The sequence below is a fragment of the Cydia amplana genome, chromosome 19 (genome assembly GCF_948474715.1).
Source record: "Cydia amplana chromosome 19, ilCydAmpl1.1, whole genome shotgun sequence".
Taxonomy (NCBI): domain Eukaryota; kingdom Metazoa; phylum Arthropoda; class Insecta; order Lepidoptera; family Tortricidae; genus Cydia; species Cydia amplana.
In genome coordinates this window covers 1,941,736-1,961,543 of record NC_086087.1, presented here as the reverse complement: position 1 = coordinate 1,961,543, position 19,808 = coordinate 1,941,736, and the positions used below count along the sequence as shown (strand labels likewise).

The following is a 19,808-nucleotide window of genomic DNA, read 5'->3' as shown; positions in this document are numbered from 1 at the left end:
CTATGACAGCTGCAGCAAAAAAAAAGAGTTATTATTAAAAAAAAGAGTTATTATTTAAAAAAAATTGAGTTATTATTTAAAAAAAAAAAGAGTTATTATTGTAAATGAAAACATACCTCTTTCAATCAAGATGATCGGAACTTGTATCTTTAAAAAAAATAAAGCAGTTGTATTATACTCATAAGATGACTGCTAGCAGTCATCTTATGAGCCTATAGACAAATCATTCAAATGACATTGCTTTAGATATCACTGTCAGTCATTTAATTGACACATTTAAGTGCTGGAGTAGAAAAACTTAATATTTAAATGACATATTGTAATTATTTTGGCTTATTCAGAGAATCTAAATCTAAATAAGAAATCTCAAATAAAAAGCACACTAGTTACGGTAATATTTAAACAGAACCTTAAAACTACACGTCTTACTTCCGTAAAAAAGTAATATGTATATTTTGCTTTATCGTGAGGCAAATCTGTCCCTGTTATCGATACTTTATCGATACTTCAACTTGCCGATTTAAACATTGCAGAAACGTCACATCATATTGACAGTACACGGTTACCGTTCGATAAGGCGGGACGTGGGACGTCACTACTTGGTCCCATTTTTCGCGCGTTTGTTTTTAACGTTAATTTTTTGTTCAAGTTTGTATAATATGTTCAAGTTTGTACCTATAAATGTTTTTTTAAATAACCGATGCAGTTATTCTTTTAGTCATTTGTATTTAAATTTTAAATAATTAACGACACTTAAATGTTACAATTTCATGTGTGTTAAATTATGGTGCCACAGTGGAAATAATAATTCATTTAAACACTTTAATATGCCTTATTATTATTTTCATTAGGCATTCTAATCTTCATAAGACATTCTAATTTAATACAACATTTGAAAAAGGAATTAGTGAAGTGAATGCCAGATGAAGTCTTGCAAAATCCGTGCCCTAAAATTGAAAACCTGTTCAAGTGAAGGCTGAGTTTATAAAGAAATCCTTTTATCAAAAGAACTTATATTTAAAATCTTTATCCTTATAGTTATAGCAGAGGTGATCTCACTTGCGAGGTGGAAATCCCCATACATCATACATACACATACAGTGGTCAATACATATCCTAAATTGTGGTTATACAGATGTACTACACAGTGGTTATACAATGTATATGAAATCAAATAGTGGATGAGTGTATTATCAGTAATTAGTAGTAATTACCACATTATATTATGGACCGATTTGTTTTAACAAATTGCCAAAGTAATTGTAATTTTATTTCGATATCTATTTTTAAAAGTATTAAAATTATACAAAATTTTCATTGTACTAAAATATACTAGGTATTAGTTGCATTACTTAAAACATTTTAATGAACTGATTAATTTCAGCAAAATGTTATGAAAATACTTCGACTAGAAAGCGATCTAGCCTTAAATTCATTCAAAAATTCTTTTATTTCAAAGTTTCGGTGAAAAAATAAAAACACCGATAAATTTAATGCAACGTGCATCTTAAGACTGTACATGCAATCATGCATAATTATATGATTTGGAATGCCTTTTCTCTTTTTGGAATGGCAAAGCTATGATATTTCTTCCTTATGTGTAACCCTTGCACATAATTAAACGACGGAAGGGCCTCTACGTGTTGGCTAACCCCCCACGCACGCATACGGAAAAGATTATAATATTGGACTAGTCATGACTAGTGGAATAAAAAAATACGGTTAAAAATCATCTTTGTTAAAGTACATATATTAGATCAAATTAGTGACGAATATATAATAGAAATGGCATTGCACACTGATGTCCACAAGACAGCATTGAATTTCGATTAATGCTATTAACATTGACTTGTTAAAGGAAGGAAGTTCCAGGGAATTACTGTAATGTGCTATAAATTGAAAGATATATCGAATTCGCAAATACTTAGGTACTTACAGGTCTTGTATTTTTCCTTTTCTTAAAGAGTTGAACATAAAAAAGCAATTAACACAGCGGGACATAACATTATTTTATATGCCATAAGTTTCAGAGCATTCTTCTCAATGGTTTTGCAATTTATTTATTATTCTTATCGGACCAACAGTGTTATTCTCTAGAGTTTATAACACAATCACTTAGATATTCTACCCCGATAGGCGATAGCTACGGTGGCTAAACATATTTTGCTATCAATGTCAGAAAGTTGCATTGACGTCAGTAACTCTGGTAGGTACAATAGTTATTTGTACAACAAGAGATCAAAGATTGATATTTCTTCGAGTGCTTATTTTGAGTCCCGTGCAAGCGAAAGATTCTATACTAGATCTAATTTAGAATCTTGAGCGTAGTAAGGGACTCAAAAGCGCACGAGATGTAAATAACTTTGATCTCGTGTAGTTCACAAAACTTTTCACCTCAGCAGTGAGAACATATTAGAGAACCCGAAAAATGTATTCCTTCTTCATCACTTACCTCTATTCACTCATGTTTTCTTAAGATATACTAACAATTAAGTTTTCACCCCAGCAGCTCGAACAAGGGTACTTTGCTACTTAAAAACAGTGAGCAAAATCGCATTTTGCTCACTGAGTGAGACAAAATGAGCAAAATGAGATTTTGCTCACTGCTGAGGTGAAAAATTATTTAAACGTAATGGACTACTTCTGGTTCTTGAAGCAATGATTACATTAGTACTACTCGAATTATTATATTTGTCTACGTCCGCGTAGATGTTTTAATTTAAACACATCAACTACATGTTTATCCTCTTAGTAGTCGCGAGATTCCAAAAATCCTTACTTACGTATAGTAAAACACCACATCTGTGAAATATAGGTACTTGTTTCAAATCTGAAGCTCCTATATTCAATGATGTCTATATAACGCGATTGTTTTATATACATATTTAAATTAAAAAAGGTATACCTACCGGGTTCCCTTATACAAAACATTTGAGGACGAAGAAAAACGCTTTTTAATACAAACAGTAACACTCCTATCTGACCTATGGAAGGCCTTATACCTTTGTAATAAAGTTGACTATTTGAATGTTAACTGTGGGCGATAGTACAGTCGCCATAAGATATATCAGAGCGGCCAAGGTACTCAGAAATATCTGAACAGGCCTCTATTGTCAAGGCGTTACAGTACGTGTTCAGATATTGTGAGCAACTCGGCCGCTGCGATATATCTGATGGCGACTGTACATTAAATTTGCTCAGCCATGCTCTTATATTGTATATTAGAAATTATTCTATATTCTATTCTATTGCAATGCAATCTCATTACATTTCCTGAGTTCACTGTTTGCTGATTACTCAATCACTCCACATTCGTATTATAAATTACAGATATGTGGTCACGCTCATTATTAACAAGTAGAACAAAGATAGGTACATACCAATATTTCATAAAATATATGGTTTATGGTTTAAGAACAATATCTGGGAGACCGAGCCTTGCCGGAAAACATATAAAAACTAGTGATGTACCGACTATTGATTTGACCGACTAGCCGACTAATCGGCCCTCGGATGGCCGATTAGTCGGCTAGTCGGCCAGATCATTAGTTTGGTCTAAGTTCGGTTCAAATGCACTAAAAAACAATCGTTTTACCCTTTCGTCGCGCTATTTATCATATAGTAACGCTAAACAATTAAATAAAATAATCCTAAGGTTATATTTCATACGGCGACCGCACAATCGGACATAAAAAAGCGACCACAAGGTCAATAATTTCGAACAAAAGTTTTTTCTGTGTTTATTTCTTTTTGCCCTGTTTTTCTGTCACTTATAAAGTGCCGACTAATCGGCCATTTTTGCCGACTAGTCGCCGACTAATCGCCGACTACAAATGAGGCCGAATAGTCGGCTTTCCCGACTAGTCGGCGACTAGTCGGTACATCCCTAATAAAAACTAAAAAATGCGCGTTTTCCCAGAGATAAGGCCTAGCTTCAAGCTTGATCGATTTCACGCCTCCAAAAATCCTAATAAGTTTTTCGGAACTTATTCAACTTATGTACGATATATTATTTGATATTTACCAGTCGTCTTCGGTTAAGGAAAACATCGCGAGGAAACCGGACTAATCCCTTGAAATGTCTGATGGCAGTCGCTTTTGTAAAACCTAGTGCCTACGCCACCGTATAACATATAACTTGAATCAGAAGTCTAGACTAGATTACGGTTATTTTTATCTGAGATAAATACTGCGACGTAATTTGATCTACGTTGGTACAGGTACAATTATGTACTTTAACCTTTTTAGATAAAATACTCGTTTAGTCGTTGAAGAAGTTTTCTAAAGCATACATTTGTTTAAAGTAACAAAGTATTCATTTGCAGATAGTTTGTTCACGGTAGTTAGGCACAAATTCGATACAGCAGTAGCTGCTCAAATTCCTAACTCCTACCTGCTGTTTAATCTAATCGCGATATAAATGTGACTACCTATATATTATATTGTAGTGTCATTCAAATGAGTGGAGATCATTAATGACTCATTATCTGAAAAGACTCATTATCAGATAGCAGATAAAGAATAAAGAGTCACGGAAGAAAATATATTTTTCACCTCAGCAGCTCGAACAAGGGTACTTTGCTACTTAAAAACAGTGAGCAAAATCGCATTTTGCTCACTGAGTGAGACAAAATGAGCAAAAAGCGATTTTTCTCACTGTTTTTAAGTAGCAAAGTACCCTTGTTCGAGCTGCTGAGGTGAAAATTTAATTGTTGGTATATCTTAAGAAAACATGAGTGAATAGAGGTAAGTGATGAAGAAGGAATACATTTTTCGGGTTCTCTAATATGTTCTCACTGCTGAGGTGAAGTTTTGTGAATAAGTTATTAATTATTATTAAAGTTATTTACATCTCGTGAGCTTTTGAGTCCCTTACTACGCTCAAGATTCTAAATTAGATTCACTCGCTACGCTCGTGAATCTAGTATAGAATCCAGGGCTTTAAATACCGTTAAAAAGTTGGTATCGTTACCACAAGGTGACAGATTTAACGTTAAGTTGTAACTAACGTTAGACCAGGTACCGTTAGTTATACTACTCTTTACCGGTAACAAAATGGTAACGTTAGCAGCTGTCAATTTGAGCTAACGTTAAGTCAAAGGTATCGATACACCATTGTTAACGTTAGTAGGTAACGTTAACAGCTGCTTATTTACCGTTTGATTAACTGATTGACAATCGAGCGAATGTTCATTCACTCTCAAGCGGAGATGGGCAATTTTAATAACAAAACTTCCGTGAGACAAAGAACAGTAATTTCTAACTAGAATTTTTTTGAAGAATGGGCTATGAAGCTTACACGACTACACGGTCAGAATTTCTCCCGACAATAATATTAATTATAGATTTAATGAAAAAAAACAATAATTTTGTAAGTTTTCCATGACCGAGAATATCCCACACTGAGAGAAAAGTTTACTATTGTGGTTAATTTAATAGTATTTGTTTCGATCATGTTTAATTTATCTGCCCGAGGAACTGCTATATTCGCAGAATAGCAGCATGATTTTGGAAACAAACAGCAAATAATGTTCTACACAATTAATAGACACTTCTAGTTTTTTGGCAGTACATAACTGTACAAGTTATTGAAGACTACATACTTATTTTTCTCGCAATAATTAAATCAATTTCCAGCATAAAAAGTCAATGAAGTATGCTGTATTTCCAGGCTTCCACAGAGGCCAAGTCAAACTTTGTTTAAGATGTCAAAAAGATATCATTTTGTTATCATTCGCCCAACCGTCTCGCTCGCACCAATACATATTTCATCTAGTACGAGTGAAATGCACGCGCGAATGATATAAAATGACATCTTTTATAACAAAGTTCGAATTAGCATCAAGGTATATTAGGAAAATATACCTTATGACTTATGGCATTGCGTTAAGGTTTAATAATTCAATGCATAAAGTGTCTGTGTTTATGTGAAAAATGATAGGTGTCAATTTTTATATCTATTCACAAAACGTTTAGAATACAGGATGCACAGTCAGATATAAATAGACCCTTGAAGTCTTACAACTATCTATGATACTGGATCTCAAGCTTATTTGGTTAGTAAGTACCGTCCACCAAGTTATACTTCGAATAGCCACCCGGACAAATTCCAAAGCTAATTTCGAATTTTAAAATTTGACAATTCACGAGAAGAGTAACGTAACGTCAAAGGATATGTTTGTCCCTTTTCAACGATCCTGTCATCCGATGCTTGAGTAGAGAAACTATAAGAAGCAAATGTCAGCAATTCGTAACGCTTAGTTTTTGTTAGCGATAGCGCATCTCGACATGAGAACTAGTATGAGCCTGGCCCTCGATTACGTATAATTGCAAGGAAACTTGGGATCAAGTTATCTTAGTCAATTTAGAGCAGTTGGAAATCAACTCATTGTGAAATTTTTGAACGTTTTCAAATAATTTGTTGGATTAAGTAGTAAAAGTGTTACAGTATGTTATATATTTGTGATCTACTCACAAGGCCCTTTCATTTGGTACCCCACATGGTATGTTTAAAAGAAAAATGGTAAAAACTTTGCATCACAGTAACTACCCTCACCACTTTCGCGCTTGTCATCTCATATATTTGTGTTCAGGATATTATACTGAATGCACTGATACCAAATATACTCATATCCGAGACGACATGAGCGTAAATTTTTCTAGAAGACTTTTCGAGAAAAGGCCAGGCTACAATATCTGTACAGGTTGATTGATACTGAGTGTATTAACACCATGTTCACCCATATCCAAGACGATATGAACGAAAAGTAACCTAAAGCCACCCTACCAACATTTTCGTAACAATGAGAGATTACACTGATTTAAACTTTCACGATTTTTACACATTATTAAATTATACAACGATACGCGATTAAGTCCCGTTGTATAATTTAATAATGAGAGATTATTTCTTGGAAATAATGTTGTAATATAAACTCCTTGTAGAGCACCTACCTGCGAAGAGATCGTGCTGTCAAAGTTGTTAATGATTTAATATAATATTGTTAGTTAACTAAAGTTTTATTAATGCATCATTTCATCTTATACACCGCGGGATTTAATAACCCGAAAGATTTAAACCACGTATTTTTGACGACAGTACGAGTAAATAATGTTATATCAACATGGGTCCAATTATATATTTTAATTAAACTACTATTTCAGTACAAATTAAATCATATTAATTTACCGCTTCTTTGTGAACAAACCTTTATTCAGAGAGTGAGCGAGTTTAATTAATCTCAAGTAGAGAAACAGAGAGCGAGCATGACATTTCACGAATCACTCCGATATCATACGATGCACGGCGAATGCAGTGACATGTGTTCCATGACAAGAAGTGTCAAGTTATGTCTAGGATCATGTTTACGTTGAAATTATTTCAATTGATTGGCACCTCAAAATACCACAAATTGTATCAAAACTTTATTAATTACTACAACAGTAGGTACAGTGCAGTTATTATTGTTGAAACTTTGCAATAAAATCTTTTCCTTTGAGTGAGATAACCAAAGCCATTAACCATGATTATATCCGAAAGAAATCATGTCTCTTATTGTTTTAACTCTTACTACAGCTGGAAAGGGATGATTACTTTGTTAAAATCAATGAATGACCTTTTGTTAAAATATCGATCATGCTTATCAGTACGTATTTTAAAATCGATCATGCTTATCAGTACGTATTTTAAATTCTCGATGTGTTGATTTATACTGAGTAAAGTAAAATAAACAACTATGTTAAACAATTACGCTTTTTTATTAATTTAATGAATTAGGTTTTCACACCTGAGGATGCCGAAGACCGGGCAAAGTGGAGAAGGCTGAGCAGGAAAGCGGACCCTGGCGCTAGACCGGGAAAACGCTAGGTTGAAGAAGAAGAATGAATTAGGTTTTCGAAGCGTGTACCACCGTTTTCAGCACAAAGATTTAATTTTAAACGGATTTCATTATTTAGGTTTACAAAAGTGTTCTTTATTTCTTCGGAAGCCGTTCGAATTTTTATTAATAATTCTTCTCCAGACTTCACTGGTGTTGAGTATTCCTTCCTTATCTTTCAGAGTTCCCCATAGAAAAAAAACCAATGGCGTTAAGTCGGGTGACCGGGCGGGCCAGGTTAGGACGTTGCTTCCACGGCCAATCCACCTCTCAGGGTATTGTTCGTCTAGCCAATTTACGAACTGGGAACGAGGCTGAAGTGGGTCCGTCGTGCCGGAAGCACATAGTTCTTCGGGTTTCCAAATCCGTACACAAAGTGAATATCCGCTAAATGAGCCGGAGGATAATGCGGCATGGCGAATTTTATTTATTACAGTCAATCAAATTTAAAGATTTTATCTTGCGCATATCTTGACATCAATTTCGTCATTTTCGTCAAACTATCAGCCAGTTATCGTGAAGGTAAATAGTTTGCACTCTCGTGATTGAGAACAGAACAAAATTTCGTTAGAAGTTCGAATTTGGCTAATAACCATGCAGTTAGTGCGTCTGCGTGTAAAATTAGTTGGTGGCTACGTCACGCATAAGGGTGTGTTAGAATTGAGATTTTTTAACTTGTGATTTGTTTTAAATAATTAATATCTCTTAAATTAAGGGTTTTTGGACTATGTGTTATATAACTTTATATACTCTAATTAGGATCTAAAATCGTTGGTTTAAATCTTTCAGGTAATAACCCCCGCGGTGTATATAACCCTATTACCCTTTGAATTACCTTTTTCACGTTTTCTACAGCAATGCAGTCGACTGCAGCAATTTTGAAGCGCGACATTGCTACCGACTGCATTACTGTGGTAAATGTCAAAATCGAAGTTCCTGTCTGGATTTTGGCGTACATTAAAAATAAATAATCAAAGGAGGTCATCGATCAAATGGCCCGGAGGACAAGCCATCGTTAACTGGTAGAGAATGCCTTATGGCATTAAGTCCGCCTCTTGTACTATAAGGTTTTTCTTTTGTGCAATAAAGATTAACCACTTTATTCATAAACTTTACGGGCCTGATTTAGTTCAATTATGTTTATCCCTTACTTACAAATACATAAGTTAAAGTGACAGATAAGGACAAACGATTATTACTATTATTAGCTAATTGAAGTTTGTAGCGCGTTTATGAATAAGGGGTTAAAGAAATAAAATAAATACAGATGATGACAGTAATTATATACGTATTCGCTAGGTGCACGACTGGTGCGGCCCTCATTTTGGCGGACTTTCTACGTTAAATCTTATGGAGTAAAATTAGTTCAAGCGGCTGCCGCTAGTACTAATGGCGGACATTCCATAAGATTACCTGTGTTTGTGACGATCAGCGCCACTTCCCCCTCCACCGACTTCGCACCTTGCCAATATTATATCAAAGACGCCTGTACCTAATATAAACCGACCAAGTAACGAATTAGCTATACCATCATATTTAAAAAACTAATTTATGACGTTTTGCAACCTTCTTATTTTGGCAAATATATTCCGACACAGCCGGGTGGTATTTTATCTGTCCAATCTCGGTCCATTGTGTATTTGCGTCTCACATTTTGCTTAATGAGAGAGTGAGACGCAATGCATATTGGACAAAGATCTTAAACAAGTAGAATACCACCTCTTTCATTTGATAAACATAAAGAATAATGACAAAAGACTATGAACTCTAACTACTAGAATTAAAGTTGAGTTGAGAGTACATAATTATCTTTAATGTATTTTGACTGATTCTATTTCAATTTGACAGAAGCCCTGCCGTATTTATGGTCAATAAGGTCTACTGGCCTTAAAATTGTGTATGAAATTACAAGCAAATATCAGCTTAAAGAATGATAGTGTTAACGTTAGTTTGGTAACGTTAGTTTATAATGTGAATTGGGTAACGTTAACAAGCCCTGCAATAAAAAGTAAAATTACCGGTAAAATTAACGTTAACTAGCTAACGTTATAATAATGTTAAGTTATCAAGTATCGTTACCATTTACTACCGGTAATAAGGTATTTTTATGATTTTAACGTTAAGTAACGTTACTTTATAATGTGAATTGGTAACGTTAACAAGCCCTGATAGAATCTTTCGCTTGCACGGGACTCAAAATAAGCACTCGAAGAAATATCAAACTTTGATCTCTTGTTGTACAAATAACTATTTTTAGCAGCGTGTATTTGGTATTTAATCGCAAATTTGAAAACGCGGTTTAACTGATAAGAAACAATTTTGAATAAAAAAATGTATCAAGTACCAAAGAATAATTTTACCAATTTTTTGGCGGCCATGTATTTGATAGTTACGTACGTACAAAGCTATCAATTGTTACAATTTATAGTAGTGACACATTGTGTGCTGAATTATTTTATAAAGTAAAATAAAAATCGTACTTTTAAAATTAAACATACCATTAGGATTTGTATTAACTACTCTTAGAATATGTGGTCGTATGAAACATATACGCTATAATCGCTACATACCTAATCATATATCAATACTATTTTATATCTTTCCTAAACTCAGCATTAATATTACCATTATTTATAAGAAAGATCTCTGAATAAACGTTTTTTTTTTTATTTTTTTTTTTTTTTATTAAATTCAGAATACGCATTACTTAAAGACGTATAACACAGAACTAAATTCAGTGTGTCCTAGTCAACATATAGTGAGACTGATGTGCTTAAATAGAATAAAAGTACTTATTTTCGGATAAATCAAGACAAAATGAGAAACGGCAAGCGTCCTAGTATAGATGAAGAAAAAGAGGAATTGAATCCCGAAAAAAATGGATGGTGAGTAAAACAATATGTCGTTCTTAGCTTATAGGGACCAAGGGACAAATACGCACTGCGGTCCCTTTTTCACGGGGATCGCCTAACCGTAATCGGTTGGTGTAGCCTGCGGACTACACTTCCTCTTCCTTCCGCCCTCATTTGACTTCCTCTAAGTCAAATGACGGCGTTTTTACCCTCGGTGTGTTCCCATATGTGCCCGCCTCACTTGACCGCCGGGAATGAATTATATGAAGCGCCGTTCCCATCTGTGCCCGGCGGGGACAAATGGAAATACACCTGACCCTTTAAGTACCAATATTACGACAGCACGAATTACTACGACTTGAGAAAGCAATCCAACGTAGTCGATTTGAATTTTTCAAATTTAAGTAGGTATTTTGCCCGTCAATAAAACCTTCTAAAGTCGGAATCTTTTATGTTACCGAGTCTGACACGCTTGATAGTTAATCTATAATGTCAAGTGCACCGCCCGATATGTGTATTATCTGTGAGATAAGTGCGCACACGTTGATATACTGTGATTGTCTGAATGTTCACGTGATCCTTCCCGTCAGCGGTCGGCAACCTTTTAGCAGCCAAGGGCCACATAGTACTTAACGAAGTTGACGCGGGCTGCACTTTGTTAATATTTATGACTTTATCAGACATTGTCGTTTGTCAATATTACATACAAAATAGCTAGGGAGGCTCGCGGGCCGCAAGTGATAGGTTCACGGGCCGCATGCGGCCCGCGGGCCGCGGGTTGCCGACCGCTGCTTCCCGTGAACACGTGCTTTCTTTGTTATACCATCAGGCGATTCGTGGTTGTTAATGGCTTTTTCGTAAGAGGAAAATGTATACAATTTATCACCTTATCTTATCTGTTCAAGATGTCCCGGGTTTTTTTATTTACTTATGTTATGTAAGTATGTGGTTAGTCTTATAGGACGTTCAAATCTCGGTACAAAAATACGTAAGTACTAAATATTGCAAACCATTATACTTACAATATTTTAAGTAGGTTTCTACAAGAGTATCACCCGTTTATTATTTAGTTAGGCGGTTATCACACTAGCGCAGCACCTTAACAGTAACTGCAAAAATGTGATAACCGCCTTAAGTGTTTGGAACTGGAACAATTCCTATTGTTCCAATAGTAATATTAATTAGTTCACTGTGCTAAGCAAATACATGAATTAAAATATTAATTGTAGACGACGCAATGTACTGGACCTGAAATGAGTAACCTGAAACATAAAACTTAGTAATTAATATACATTTTAGTTAAATATTATAAAAATAATATGTAGGTACTTACCTTGCTTACCGCTGCTGTTTTCTATGTGTTAATAAAGTGTGCGCGAGAGCATGCATATGTGTGCAACGAGCCTCGGCTATCGACCAATCAACGTCAGTTCCCTATACGCTTCCGAGCGATACACGCATGTCCATGCGCTCTAACACTTACCTCAAAAAGTATCCCTAGTTGTTCTTATTTCGCTCCTCTCCACCTGTGGCTGCAATCGTCGGCTACACATGGTCCTATCAAACCGGATCCAGAGGAGCACGGATGTCAGGACGCAAAGGAATGTTCCACACGCCTCCGCACACAATGGTTAAAACGCGGGGTGCTCTCGAAAGAGAGAAGTTGAAACATACCACGGATGCTCAGAGTGAAGTGCCATGCCCAAAGAACTCCAAAGAAGAAGAATTTATGGATCGCGCAAGTCAGTTCAACGCGAAGGCGCTCAGTTTGCAGATTCAGCCCAGCGCGAAAGAGGGTAGCATCAAAACTGAAACTGAACATGGTTATCAGCGATCTAATACTTCAAATAAAACTTCGATGTCTTCACTACAGGCAAAAAAAAAACAATTAGAGTTAGACGCCGCCGAGGCTAAAGCTAGGATCGAGAAAGAGTTAATAGATAAAAAGCTAGACGCTGAACTCGCTAAGCTGGATGAAGAATATTCTCAGAAGTCCCGTTGCAGTGGAGAACAACGATCTATTTTGTCCGAAACATCTCAAAAAGTGGAACAGTGGCTCGAGAAAAGTCGCCAAGACGATCAAGACGAACGCGTTCTCGCGACCCCTTGGCAAGAACCGAACCCCGGACCCAGCTCACTTCAAACCCTAGCACAAGCAATGGAAAAACTAGCTACTACAACTCAAAGTGCTAATACTCGCCTGTTATCTCGATTAGCCACGTCTAAGGACTTACCGTTATTTTCTGGTGAATCGCTCGAGTGGATTCAATTTAAAAAATCATACGAACAATCCACGATGTTATGCAACTATAGTGATACTGAAAATATCGCGAGATTAGAGAAATGTCTCCGTGGTGAAGCTAAAGAAACGGTCTCGTCTTTATTTACGACCGATACCTCACCACGCGCCATCCTAGACGCACTAGAGCTACGATTCGGAAGACCCGACCTAATCATAAATAAAATCTTAACACAATTTAAAAAATTGCAACCTTTACCGCAAGCGTATCATATCGAGTTGGTGAACTTCGCCGTCAGAGTAAAGAATTACGTGGCAGCTGCAGAGTCTATTAAGCAGACCGATCATCTTCGAAGCCCTGAGTTACTAAGCATCGTTATATCAAAGTGTCCCAGTGCGCTTATCAACAAGTGGGCAGACTATATATACGAACATAGCGATACAAATAAAGCTAAATTGCAGTTATTCTCCGAGTTCCTGCACAAAGAAGCTACGAAGATCGCCGCCGCTGGTGTAACTCATATCCATTCTCAAAATGAACACAAGTTTCCCAAAAAGATGGAAGACCGAAAACTTCAAGTTCACCCCATTTTAAACAACGATAATGATACTAACACGAAGTGCAAGTTTTGTAAGGTGTCTTATCATCCGCTGACTAATTGCATTAAATTTAAACGCGCGCTACGCAAGGATAAATGGCGCTTTGTCAAAATAAATAGAATATGCCATAAATGCCTGTTGCTAGGCCACGGGAAAGAAACCTGCCCGGCCGCATCGTGCGATGTTGACGGCTGCGGGCTACCCCACCACCGCCTCCTTCACTGGCCGAATAAACCTAACGCAGCCAGTGCAGCGCCACGCAATAACAGCACTAATGAAGACCCAAATAATACGCCAACATTAAGCGCGACAGATGAATCTGCCAACAACAATCCCACGACCGCAATCGTAACAAATACTGTCGTGGAACCTAGTGATAGTGATAGTGTTTACCTAAAGTCTGTACGAGTGAACCTGCATGGACCTGGCGGCACTATTGCTACATACGCCCTTCTAGACGATGGGGCCGCAGTGAGTCTCATATCAGCTGATCTTGCTAACTGTGTCAACCTTCAAGGTCAGCCAAAGACAATAAGCATGAAATGTGCATGGAAATCTAAATTCGAGTGTATAAGTGAAACTGTGAACTTTAAAATCTCGAACTCAAGTGGTGAAATGTATGACTTACGTGCACGAAAAATGAGTGAGCTAGACTTACCAACACTGGACCTATCTAACGTGAACTTAGACTCTTACGATTATTTACGCGATCTAACAAGTGTTTTCCCCCGCTGTAATATGGAACCGAAGTTATTAATCGGACAGGATTTTTACCATTTGATAATGCCGCTAAAGACTGTTTATCGGGGCAATTTTGAACCTTGTGCCACATTAACAAAACTCGGTTGGTGTTTACATGGAACCTTACCTGCAGCTGTACTCGGCCGACCTTTGACCGCCGAGCATGCCTTGACAACCGTGCTGTATGAGCGCGCTAAACCGGCCGCCGAAATCTGCAACGCATGCACTCCGCCCTCCACCGCCACCCCCGCGGACATACTTGCCGTGCGGCGGGAGACGCACACATGCACAAACGCAGACACACACTCATCACCTCAATCGTCAAGCGATGCACTTAGCGACAGCGCAGATAAACAACTTCATGAACTGGTTCGCTGATCGTTTGCGCTCGAATCAATAGGAGTGAACTCTAAGCCACGCGTAAATAAGGACGACATTCGCGCAGTCAACATCATTGATAACTCTGCAAAATTAATTAACGGGAGTTATGAAATTAGTTTACCATGGAAAAACGATGCTATACTGCCTGACTCTTACCCAAATGCTTACAAGAGATTCCTCGCTGTGGAAAGAAGAATGTTGTCAGATGAAGGATACGCCTCTAGGTATACGGAGCGTATTAATCATCTACTTGAAAACTATTACGCCCGATTATTATCAGACGACGAATTGTTAGCACCACATAAACGCATATTTTATTTAGCCCATTTCGGAGTCGATAACAAAAACAAGAAAAAATTGAGACTTGTGCATGACGCCTCAGCCGCCACCGCCGGTCGCTCCCTGAACGACTACCTACTCCAGGGTCCTGACCTACTTCAGTCTTTACTGGGCATCATGTTACGCTTTCGAGAAAAACCTGTTGCAATTATGGGCGATATAAAAGAATTCTTCCTTCGCATCAAGACGAAAGAAGATCAGCACGCATTACGATTTTTATGGCGCGAAAACGCAAACAGCGAACTAAAAACCTACGTTATGACGTCATTGTTATTTGGAACCAATTGTTCTCCATTCATTGCACAACATATTAAAAATAAAAATGCAATGCGATTCCAAAACGAAATGCCTGAAGCGGTCAAAGCCATTCTGAAGTCACATTATATGGACGACTACATCGAGAGTATGGACAACGAGCAGTTAGCTATCAAGATGATAACAGAAGTTTCCGAAATCCACAAACAAGGTGGCTTCGAAATAAGAAATTGGATTTCTAACAAACCCGAAGTCTTGGAATGCACGCCAAAAGAAACCTTAAGTGATAAGGCAATAAGGTTCAAAACCGGATGCGACGACGTACCTGAGAGAACGCTCGGGTTGCTATGGTACCCGGCCAGCGACACATTCGGCTTTGATTTATCACTTAAACGCATTCCGACGGAGATAATTAACCTGCAAAGAAAACCTACGAAGCGGGAACTCCTGCGCATCTATATGTCAATATTTGACATTTTTGGCTTTCTTGCGCCATTTACTGTTAAAGCAAAAATAATGCTACGAAATATCTGGAGAACGGATACTAAATGGGACGATGAGATTCCTACGAATGAATATACAGTATTTCGCAACTGGATAACGGAATTACAAACTTTGAAAGATTTGCGCATTCCAAGGTTTTATTTTCACGACGAACAAGTTATGAGCGAGCGCGATAATACTGATAACGCTCGCTGCCACACCTTGCGCCAGAATGAGACGACTATAGAACTCGAACTTCACATCTTTTGCGATGCTGCTCCCACTGCATACGCTGCCGTCGCTTATTGGCGTAAAGTACATAACATCAATGAAGTACAAGTTTCATTCATCGCGAGTAAGTGTCGTTCGTCACCTGTGAAGAAATATATAACTATACCTAAACTTGAGATGGAATCAGCTGTTATCGCCTGCAGACTCGCTGACACAATAGCGCGCGAACACAGGTTGACCGCCTGCACACGATACTTCTGGACCGATTCCTTAATCGTTTTACATCAAATAAAAAACGACACGCGCAACTATAAAGTTTTTATCGCTAATAGACTTGGCGAAATTGATGAATTATCTCAATCCTGTGAATGGAATTATATACCTACCGACTTGAATATAGCTGACAAAGCGACAAAGTTAAATACTTACGAGTTGAATAACGACTGCGACTGGCTCCGCGGCCCTGAATTCCTGTACTCGCCGCGGGACACCTGGCCGAAGTATGACGCTGCAAAACAAAACATAAACAAAGATCAGCTGTTACAAGTAAACACGCTATATGAAATAAAGGATGAAGACTTACCTGTTGTTCCTGATTTGAATAAATTCTCTTCGTGGACCAGACTATGGAGATGTATGGCAAACGTTTTGTTGTTTATTACGAGGTGCAGAAGACCTGGTAATGCACAGATTGATGCCGACACGATGCAACGCGCTGAAACTGAATTATTGCGTTACTCACAGATGAAATCGTTTCCAGAAGAGATTTATGCACTGAAAAATAATAAGGCAATCGAACCAAGCAGCCGTTTACGCAAGTTAACCCCAATATTAGATGAACTCAGATTGCTACGCGTCGGCGGGAGGATCGACGCTGCTGCGTATGTTGATTCCGACCTGAAACGTCCCGTTATACTTGACGGGCATGATTATATAACGAGATTGATAATCAAGCGTTACCACGAGATGGCTGCGCACGGTAATAACGAAACCGTAGTCAACGATATTCGTCAAAAATATTGGATTGTCAATTTACGCCCTACGGTACGTACAGTCGCGACACGATGTTTGTATTGCCGAATTAAAAAAGCAAGACCTAGTAACCCACGGATGGGAGACTTACCGGCGGCGCGACTCGCCCATCATCAACGCCCGTTTACTCACTGCGGCGTTGACTTATTTGGGCATATGGAAGTGACAGTCGGCCGTCGTCACGAGAAGCGGTACGGAGTACTCTTCACCTGCATGACAGTACGAGCAATCCATATAGAATTGGTACCCTCGCTGTCTGCCGATTCCTTTATCATGGCCTTGAGACGAATGGCATCACGACGAGGCTGGCCGTACAGAATGTACTCAGACCACGGTACCAACTTCAGAGGCGCCGATGCTGAACTGAGGAGATCGTTTAAAGAGACAAACGACCAAGCTAGCGTCAGAGACCTACTGACTACACATGAACTTGAATGGCGCTTCATATCACCGGCGAGTCCACACATGGGCGGCTCCTGGGAGCGATTAATTAGAAGCGTCAAGACATCCCTGAAAGTGATCTTAAAGGAACGAGCCCCACGCGAAGAGGTTTTGATCACATTGTTGGCAGAGGTGGAAAATATTGTAAATAGTCGTCCGCTTAGCTACGTATCGACAGACCACGACGACCCAGAAAGTTTGACACCAAACCACTTCCTCATAGGCTCCTCTTCGAACCTCCCAGTTCCTGGAGTATTTGATGATACTGACCTGTTCCGGAAGAAAATGTGGAGAATAGCACAAAGACTTACCGATGCATTCTGGCGGCGTTGGATGCGCGAGGTACTACCAAACCTTCTACCACGACAAAAATGGTGCCAAGAGGGCAAACAGCTAAAAAAGGCGATGTCGTGGTAATCGTAGACCCAGCGATGCCTAGAAATGTCTGGCCCAAAGGACGGGTCCATGAAGTTCACGCTGGCGCCGATGGGCGCATTCGAATCGTCGATGTAAAAACACAATCCGGAATGCTTACCAGACCAGTGGCGCGTTTAGCGTTGCTCCCCACAGCTGATGATGATTGTCCTTGACGGACAATGGGGCCGAGAATGTAGACGACGCAATGTACTGGACCTGAAATGAGTAACCTGAAACATAAAACTTAGTAATTAATATACATTTTAGTTAAATATTATAAAAATAATATGTAGGTACTTACCTTGCTTACCGCTGCTGTTTTCTATGTGTTAATAAAGTGTGCGCGAGAGCATGCATATGTGTGCAACGAGCCTCGGCTATCGACCAATCAACGTCAGTTCCCTATACGCTTCCGAGCGATACACGCATGTCCATGCGCTCTAACACTTACCTCAAAAAGTATCCCTAGTTGTTCTTATTTCGCTCCTCTCCACCTGTGGCTGCAATCGTCGGCTACATTAATAGAGCTATATATTTGATTTATTTCTTAAGTAAACGACAGTTGCTATTGCTACAACAGATAATGCCTATATCCAGTTCATAATAATGTCCTCTAAATAAGTTATCTGTTGAGAAGAATAACCACTGTCCTTAAATCAAACCTTAAATATTATCTTGTTCACTGTTTTATCGATATACGTTTTGTCGATAAATCAGCGCACGTCACTAGCTGCTTCATTGAATTGACGTTGGTATTATCGACAAACTCACGAATCTCACTATGCGGTACCACGAAATTACGCTCGGTGAATGTTGACAGCTCGAGTGAAAACAGCGTGAGATCTTCACGTCGTCGCGCGCGAAATCCGTACCTATTTAAAAAGTTTGTATGTGTTGTTTACCGTGTTAAATTACGTGGTGTGCGTGAAATTTTATGAATTAAATTAATGATATTTATTATTGACTATTAAGATACGAAATAGATACGAAAACAGCGGGCTCAGCACGGTTCCATTTTTATCGACTATCACTACGTCCGTCACTTTCGCACTTACATACTTGTTAGAACTTAGAACGTGACAGGCATGGTGATAAACGATAAAAATGCGACCGTGCTACTAGGGCAGAACTGTACATGTTGACAACATGTTGACAGGCAGTTTGCATGAACGAGACACGTATGTAGCGATGTCCCGCTCGCACACGGAAGCGGTGTGTACATCCGCCCGCCTTACTTGTAAACTAAGAAGTTCCTTTCTAATATAAACAGTTAAAAATAGACCGAGTATACACGCTTTAAGAAGATTCTGAAGGGACCACGTCAATTACGCATCTTAAGCGGAAAAGAGTTATATTATAACATTTATAACCGTCAAAAAAATGCATGAAAACAGTGTAAAATAGCGGATTACACGGGAAATCGTATTAAGCTGGTTCCATTGTATAAAATTAGCGAGCCCCTGGGGTCCATTTCTCTATAGTAGTTTATGCAACAGTGATATAATAAGGGTTCTTAAAATTCAAGGGTCGAAGTTACAAAACGAGACGTAGTCGAGTTTTGTAAAAAAAGACCCGAGAATTTTAAGAACCAATTATGAGCTGTTGCATACATTACTTTTTCTATGACAGCTGCAGCAAAAAAAAAGAGTTATTATTAAAAAAAAAGAGTTATTATTTAAAAAAAATTGAGTTATTATTTAAAAAAAAAGAGTTATTATTGTAAATGAAAACATACCTCTTTCAATCAAGATGATCGGAACTTGTATCTTTAAAAAAAATAAAGCAGTTGTATTATACTCATAAGATGACTGCTAGCAGTCATCTTATGAGCCTATAGACAAATCATTCAAATGACATTGCTTTAGATATCACTGTCAGTCATTTAATTGACACATTTAAGTGCTGGAGTAGAAAAACAAT

At 38.0% G+C, this 19,808-nt stretch overlaps 1 protein-coding gene across 5 annotated transcripts in view; it reads left to right on the top strand.

Moving 5' to 3' along the window:
• The window catches only part of LOC134657220 (prestin), a 68,263-nt gene that overhangs the window by 25,750 nt on the left and 22,705 nt on the right, over positions 1-19,808 (top strand). Inside the window, exon 2 of one of the 5 annotated variants that reach the window (XM_063512785.1) lies at positions 10,626-10,762. The exons of 3 other annotated variants lie outside the window; for them this stretch is intronic. In XM_063512785.1, the coding sequence (XP_063368855.1) occupies positions 10,695-10,762 (68 nt within the window). In that variant the 5' untranslated portion in view covers positions 10,626-10,694. Of the gene's footprint in view, positions 1-10,615; positions 10,763-19,808 lie in introns of all 5 variants that reach the window. One more of the 5 variants, XM_063512784.1, reaches the window with a different exon arrangement.